This window comes from Henckelia pumila, chromosome 2 (assembly GCF_033568475.1).
Source record: "Henckelia pumila isolate YLH828 chromosome 2, ASM3356847v2, whole genome shotgun sequence".
Taxonomy (NCBI): domain Eukaryota; kingdom Viridiplantae; phylum Streptophyta; class Magnoliopsida; order Lamiales; family Gesneriaceae; genus Henckelia; species Henckelia pumila.
In genome coordinates this window covers 142,856,739-142,865,480 of record NC_133121.1, presented here as the reverse complement: position 1 = coordinate 142,865,480, position 8,742 = coordinate 142,856,739, and the positions used below count along the sequence as shown (strand labels likewise).

Here is an 8,742-nt window from a genome sequence, read left to right as displayed (position 1 = left end):
ATAATAATAAATACGAAAAACCCTAACGTTTGAAAACAACAAAACAGATTTCCGTAATAATTTTCATTTATGTTTGTGGAATTTTAGCTAGCAATAATTTTTATTAACAAACTTGTACCATTTTATATTTTTTTATTACCAACCGACTCTCCTGGATGAATTAGGCTTCGTTAAAACTCTACACTCAAAGCGGTCGAGTTGTTTATATTAACAGTCGACACCATACATTAATCGGTCGACACGTATTTCGCGCACAAACTACAAAAGTTAAATATGAATAAAATGCAAATAATAATAAATACGAAAAACTCTAACGTTTGAAAACAACAAAACATATTTCCGTAATAATTTTCATTTATGTTTATGTGAAATTTTAGCTAGCAATATTTTTTATTAACAAACTTGTACCATTCTATATTTTTTTTATACCAACCGACTCTCCTGTATGAATTAGGCTTCGTTAGTAACGAATAACGATCGATTGAAAAGAGAAATAAAACTCTACACAAACCGATCGAGTTGGTAATATTAACAGTCGACACCATACATTAATCGGTCGTTGCATGCTGAATGAGTGACAACTAAAAATCAACGTCTTCTGCCATACTCCCCGACTGAAGGTATTCTTTTTACTTTTTTCCGTCCACGTCGGGGAATGACTAGAGGCGGCAGCACCAATATTTCCTCCTGCACTGTCCATTCACCTGGTACTGGATAGACAGGGTCCGTATATGCTTCTAACCAATAACGTGTGGTGTAATAATCTGTACAAAATTCATAAACAGAAATATTTGCTTTGTAGGCAGCAGCAATGGCATGTGAACATGAAATCCTGTCAATGTCGAATTTACGGCATGTGCAAGATTTACTCTGTAAATCAACTAACTCGTTGCTTGTGCTACCATACATGCAATACTTCCCCTCAGTTGCTTCAATTACTTCATATTTTCTAGAAATGATGAAATTCTCACGAACGATCGACTCTATCGCTGGTGTGAGATGTGTAGTTGATGCAACCGCTTCTTGACGATATTTACTTCTCCAGGTTGATGTGATTCTTTGCAGTGCTTCCAATAATGCAATTATTTGAAGCTCCCTCTCCTCACGCAACCTACCATTTATTGATTTCACTCCATTTGTGGTCATGATGGAGTAACGGTTCCCGGTTTGTTTCGCTCTAGACCACCTTTCGGGATAAGTGTTATCCTCCAAATATTTAGCAACCTCTGGAAATCTCTCTCTCAATTCTGTATACAAGAAATCAAAATCACTTTCCTTGTATGCTTTTGCCACCCGAATGAATAGCTCGGCAGCTCCCTTTTTTTTGTTGCTCTTGCCTTTGATGTTTTGTGACATGTGCCACATACAAAACACATGATGTGCACGATTGTATAAAGATGCAACTGCATTTATGATGCCCTGGTGTCTATCTGATATTATCACCAATTCGTCGTCGTCCTCTACTATGATTTTCAATCTGCTTAGAAACCAAGACCATGACTCAGAGCTTTCCTTGTCGACAACACCCCATGCAATGGGAAATTGGTGGTGATTTCCGTCCTGTGCGGTTGCTACAAGTAGCACACCGTCATACTTTCCTTTCAAGAATGTACCATCAATGCAGACAACGTTTCTCATGAATTTGTATCCCGTAATACATCCACCATATGCCAAGAACATGTATTTAAATCTTTTTTCTTCATCGACTTCTAAATCCGTGAAACTACCAACATTTACTTTCTCAACCATTTTCAAAAATGATGGCAACTTCCTAAAATTCTCAACAGAATCGCCCATCATGGTGTTAAGGGCCAGTTCTTTACCTCTACGTGCCTTGAAGTATGATACTTGAACTCCCTGATTATGCATCATTGTGATTATTGATTTCGGCACAAGTGTAGTTCTTTGACCACCGAAATTTTCTAGCAACACAGCTGACACTAACCTAGAAGTAGCCTGTCGATTTTTTATAGTCATGCGCATCAAGTCACAGGTGTGAATGTTACAATATGTTCGAACGTTAAAACATGTTGAGTGTGGATCTTTCTTTGCACCTCGAATCCTCCAAGTACAACTATCAGCAGCACATCGAACATCATACACGGACTTGTTAGATTTCACTATTTTGAACTCAAAAGATGACTTTATTGCAAGTCGGGACAATTCAATTTGAAATTCTGCCTTATTGGAAAATACCTGCCCAATTGAAATGTTGGATCCATCATGGAACGAGTAGGTACCATTACCACATGACTCAGCTCTATCTACCAACGAAATTCTCTTACGGATCCGATGTCTATTTAGATACCCTTCCGGCTCGGACTCAGACCGTCTTAATTGCTGCTGGTGTAATGAAGGTTCTCCTAAAATTAAAGGATCTTCAAGTTGTTTGAATGGACTAGACACGTTGAAATTCTCAGTTGTTTCCTTATCATTCTCGTTAGGAATGACAAAAAATCCATCAAAGTATTCGTCATTATGATTCAACCCCCCCCACAGGACAAGACACGTTGACATTCTCAGTTGTTCCTTATCATTCTCGTTAGAAATGACAAAATCTCCACCAAAGTATTCATCATTATGATTCAACCCCGCCACAGGACAAGACATGTTGACATTCTCAGTTGTTTCCTTATCATTCTCGTTAGGAATGAAAAAATCTCCATCGAAGTATTCGTCATTACGATTCAACCCCCCAACATTTACATCCAACGATCTGTCATGATCCTCGTCTTCACCATCAAGACCCCGCATTTCATTGCATGATCTACCACAATCAGCGACTTTACAATTGCCACATGTATCATCTCCATCTAACAACAAATTCCTCCCAGTACGATTGATCCCCCCCCAACAGTTTCATCCATCGATCTGTCACAAACATCAAATGATTGTTCAAAATTAGCGATGTTATTAAATGTCATGCTATCATTACTGAGGTGCTAAGTGCTTTCAAATGCATGCACCTCGTTGTCCAGTCCAACGTTCACTTCCTCTTCTTCCACCATAACATTCAGCACAGGTCTCTTGTCTGGGGCACCAAAGTAAAGGTACGCACGCAGAGTTCTATCATCCTTAATATAAAAGGGAGGAGGATGGAAATTAGGAACAATCGGCAAATAGCTGAATTTGGTTCTGTTAATATCACATGCCAAATCCAGAATGTTAACAACCTCATTCTTAAAGGATTCGAAATTGCATGTCTCATCGTCCACTGTGATTAAATCCCATTTACAACTTTCATGTGAAGACCATTTGAAAACATCGTGCTCATCCCGTATCCACTTTCCATTACATTGAAGGACAACATTACTGATTGTCATAACCTATAAAAATAATTAGATTAAGCAACTTTCAAAAAGAAAAAATAAATACACATGCGTTTTAAGAAATTTTATTTGAATTACGAAGAAGACATTGTCATGTCCAAAAGGTCGCCATGCTTTACATATCAACCGAGATTTCATAATAATGGTCGAAATAATATTATGCCAACGGTGGAAACTAATTAAAGTCTTATAGTGCAGTCTATACACTTGAAAGAGCAGTCAAAATGATTCAAAAATCAGTCGATATTGGAGGGTATAAATCGTACTAATTATATGCAAATGGTCAGGTTGACTAAACCATTGCATTCTACACCAGCCGGCACTACAACAAGTCGATCGATCATTACAATAAGTCGGTAGAGATTCATGAAATAGCAGTCGAGATTACGGTCGGTATGACTTTACAAAATGCATTCTTCCTCGGTCGAAATTACAAAGAGACAATCGAGCAATAGCCTATGTCGGTCGACCAAATGTAAACCACTCAAATTTCTTCCCCGATCCAACAACAATATAGTTACTACTAGAGTCGATACAAATATTTATTAAACAGTTAGCATTAAAGACATCATTGTAAAACATATACACTGAAAAATAAAAGATAAATGTCATTTAACATAACAGAAATAAAATAAAGGGGGCAGATTTGGAGCATTAATGATATTGCTTACTTTTTGTTCCCTCTTGGAAAATATGAGGGATAAAACAAGGGAAAGAGTTTGTTTGGTACAGGTGTGGGACTTTAAAGCAGAGTGGTCCAGTTGGAAGGAAGTTTCTGAGAATATTTTGGTCGGAGAAAGGGGGTCCCGGTAGAAAAGGAGCTGCGTTTGCACAGCAGGGGAATACGCACAAAAAAACAAAAAAAAAAAAAAAAACAGGCCCCACGAGTATATGGTCGAGATAAAGGATTACCTAACCATTAACTAATCTGAGCTGGCACCACTTAAGAAATTAAGACGCATATTTAAGGGCCAACTAAGACAGTACATTAAATGAGTCCCTTTGACTTAAAAAAAAAACACGCGAGTCCCTTTGACTTAAAAAAAAACAAGACCGAGCCTATATATTTAAATGCCCCAAGATTTAAGTATGATAAGAAAACAGATCTAACACACCATAATCAAAGATAAACCTAATACAAGCAATTACTAATTGCACACAATACCACAATCAAGTCAACCACAAGCAATTCAATGAACAATACGATATACGTGGTTGGTCTCGCAAGACCTACATCCACGGAGGAAAGACAGCTGCTCTTTATCGAAAGATTTCTAGTTTAATCACCGTAAAAACTAATCGAGTATTCAAAATATACAAAATTGAATTAACATAGATTTGATCAAGCTTTCATTGCCCTTGACCAACGATTTCTCCATCTCTCCTTGATGTTCGCTTCTTTCTTGATTTGAGCAATATGACTTGTGTTTCTTGAGTTTGTGCTTCTCTCGATCTCACAGAATCTTGCGCAGAAGGAATGAAGAAGACGATGTCATCTTAAATCACTCCTCTCGACCCTTATAACCAATTCTTGAATTAGTTTGGGCTCAGCTACCGGCATCTTTCATTTTCAACTTGAAATCTAGCAAACCCGAAAGATGTCCAACACTCGGGCCTTCCCAAGCCCAATCTTTTGAGAAACATTCGGCCCAGAAATAAAATTATCAAATATAAAAAACATTCAATCGTAGCACAAAAAAGCACAATCATTTATATCGATCATTGCAGTGAAAATAAAAATATATGTGTTGTAAAATTTATTACTCATTCTTGTACTAGAGTGACATTTGAATTGAAAGGTGGACACTTTTATAAGTTTATATTGGAATTACCAATATTAGACATTTTAAGAAGTGATGAAATATAAGTTAGTTAAAAAAATTTACTAGTTATAAATTTTAATAAAATAACAAGCAATATTGTCCTATATTTGGTAATTAGTATCAGAAACAAAGTCACATATTTGATTATCGTGTGTTGTGATGAATGTAATTATTGATAAGAAATTATCGGGGTACAATAATTTTTCTTAATAGCAGAGGAGTCAAATGGGCTCGGCCCGACCCACCATGTAAAATAAATGAGTTGGTTGGTAATTTTTCAACCCACCAAATAACTGACTGTTGTTCCATCCGGCCTAACAGTGAGTTGGGGCGGGCTTGTGGCGGATTGCGGATCACCCGTCCGAACCATCAAATTACATATAAGTCCGTCAGGTTGGCCGTAAAACAGGTGGGTTGGGTTGGTGTTTTTTAAATTCGTCTAAAATGCGGACTGTTATGCCCCGCTTAATGGTTGGTTGCGGTGAGTTGTGGGCCGACTCATCCCACTAGCCTGTCTTGAGACCTTACAAGGATATCCGTCGAATCGTAATATTAAGTTATTATAAGGTTTAAAAAATTTAAGTTACATAATTACCATTAATTATAGTTTTTGATAAATCAACAAACATTCGGTCATATGCTTAAAAATCTAATTTTGGAGTTCCATTGGCATATAGATTTTACATGTCAGTTGTTTAAAACAATCATTGGAATCATTATTAATTAGTGTATACTTAAAATTTGCAAATTACGTCGAACTGATAGTTATAATCATAATCACTTAATTATGTCAGTTTTATTATTTTGCATGAATTTCTCATTCTTCATGAGTTGAGGTTGGATCCCATTTGACCAAAATAAATTCTTGTATTTTTTTAGAGTAAATTCTTGTATTTATATTAAGGAATACTTATAACTTTATTTTGAGAATAATTATTATGTGGGAAAAGTACATTTTTAATCCTTATAATACTTTCATATCAAAACACCTTTGGTTCCTAAACATTTTAGAACAATACTTTTAGTCCTTAAACTTTGAAAAGCACAACACAATTAGTCCTTATCATTTATTTCATGATTAAATATATTTTTGGGGACTAATTTATGATATTTATTAAGTTATAGGGACCATTAATAAATAAATAAAAATATTAAAGAATAAAAACCATAAATAATTTCATACCTACAAGTACATAAATATACTTATTATTTTTTAATGTTACTCTACATGTAAATAAAATTTAGTATATTTTTTTATTTTTAAAAAAAATATCTACTATGAAGTTTATGCATAAAAAGTAGTCCTTTTCAAAATTATAATATAATATGAATATTTTAATATGCACATTGACATCTATTAATGTGTTTTCTAATAATTTCTTAAAATAAAATTATTCAATATCTTTGATACTAAATACCTAAATTTGATATCAATCTAATTAATCATTTAGTTTTATTTAATAATAAGATACGAATTAGATACAATTTTAATTTTATTAAGATATCAAATATAAATATAATATATATATATATAATTATATTTGTAAATATTAACATTAATAATAAATTACCAAGAAAAAAAATGCATATTATACAAAAATTATTATCAAAACTCTATTTTTTATTTTAGTTTTAAAAACAATTTTTTCCAATTTGAATATAAAACATAAAAGTATTTAAACAACGAGAGTTTCATTTAATATTTTTATGTTTATATTTTCATAATATTTTTATTCATTTTGGTCCCTAGAATTTAATAATATCATAAATGAGTCTTCACAATTATATTTAACTTTAAAATAAATGGCAAGAACTAATTTTTTTTGCAATTTTTAAAGTTTAATGACTAAAAATTTTGCATTGAAATATTTAGAGATCAAAAGTTTTTTTATATTAAAGTATGAGGACTAAAAATATATTTTTCTCTTATTATGTTGCATCCATCACGTCTAGGATTTAAATTTTAAGGCATAATAAAATACGTGAGATTCGTGTGTTTGGAAAGTTAATTGTTAATGGTCGAATTAACGTCGAAGATCATTTCGCATCAGCATAGAAAAAACAAATTAAAAAAAAAAACTTTAGGAATTACTGAACAATAATGAACCCAAGTTAAGTATTATCCCTAGTTCTTTATGCCATTAATTAGGAGCAAAAAAAAAAAAAAATATATATATATATATATATAATATATAACTCTTAGCTCAACTGTTAGCTACGCGCATATATAAATGAATCATTAATTAGCGGCCAAAGTTGTCTTAATTTGTACACATTTCAAGGAAGAAAAAAAAAAAAAAAAAGTGTGGTACAAGGTACGTTGAATTAGTAATTTCAACAACATAATTTCTGGCCATAATTTTCAAAGTAATTACTGCTTGTATATTAATTTTCAAAACAATTTCTTTGTGCAACTCTTATTTTTCCCCATATATATATATATATATATATATATATATATTATTTTTTTTTGAAACCCCCATATATATATGATGATGTTTTGCTAAACTGAGTGACCGGTCTATCAGGCTAGCAAGGTGAGCCTGACAAGGTGACCGGGCTGATAAGGATGGTATGTAATTTGTCCTTCTCTGACCAAGGTGATCTGCACACGGGAAAAGAAAATAAAAGCACGTTAGTGGGGCGGCGGAAGGTTTTCCGGCGCGGCCACTCCGATGCTTAAGTCAGAGTTAGAAATAGAGTGGGCTTTTTAGAAAATGAGTATAGTGCTTTTGAGACTTTAGATGAACATACCTTTACTGATTCCTATGGCTAGGTATTTATAGACCTTGGAGTGAGAGAGTCACTCTGCAATTTCAGGGTGATGGCCACGATCTGGGTCGTGGGTACGAGGTCTGCCCACGTCTACCTGTTCCGCACGATCAAGCCAGGAGGACCGGAATTATGACAATGTGGGGATCGTGCCCCTGCAAAATAGGCGTGGACTAGGCCATGAAGACTTGGTCTTTCCCAGCCTCCTGCCTCCACCCAGGACGGGTGCTACTTCTCTAACCCCGAGCTACCAATCCCACCTCCTTCATTCTCATTTACTGTCTTCAAGGAGCAAACCTTTACATCTCTGTCTCCCCAGGATTTTGAGGTTCCTGCTCCCTCTTTATCATGAGGACAAGCCCTGATACCCCTTCTTTTTTCGGGGTATCACCACTCCTCCTAAAAATAGTCGGGCTAGAGCCCTGCTCACTGTCCCGAGGACGGCCCTAATACACCTGCCTTTCTTGGGGTATCACCACTCCTTCTAAAAAATAGTCGGGCTAGAGCCTTGCGCGCTGTCCCGAGGAGCAGCCCTGACACTCCTCCTTTTTCGGCGGCAAAATTTTGAATTTCAAAAACCTGTTAGGGTTGACGTCAACCCTAGAAGTTGAAGTGACGGGCAAGTGTCAGTACACGATGCCTGTCCTTTCAGCTGCCCGTATCATCATTACCCTACCCGATCCAACTTCCCAGGTTCACCACCCTCCGATCGCTTTGAATCGCACGGTTTAGATTCACCCTTCATCTCCTATATATATATATATCCTTCCCCTCTCCCCAAGCCACTTTCCCCTCCTTTGGCGTACTCGTTCTTTTTG

General features: G+C 35.3%; 1 protein-coding gene across 1 annotated transcript; it reads right to left on the bottom strand.

Moving 5' to 3' along the window:
- Positions 1–588: 588 nt before the first annotated feature.
- Positions 589–2,754, bottom strand: LOC140878589 (uncharacterized). Its single transcript, XM_073282203.1, has one exon. It carries the CDS (start codon positions 2,752–2,754, stop codon positions 589–591), a length of 2,166 nt encoding a protein of 721 aa, XP_073138304.1.
- Between the last annotated feature and the right edge of the window lie 5,988 nt (positions 2,755–8,742).

Bases quoted from the DNA above. Each gene is read 5' to 3' on its own strand.
- LOC140878589 (XM_073282203.1), bottom strand. From the start codon at position 2,754: ATGCGGGGTCTTGATGGTGAAGACGAGGATCATGACAGATCGTTGGAT.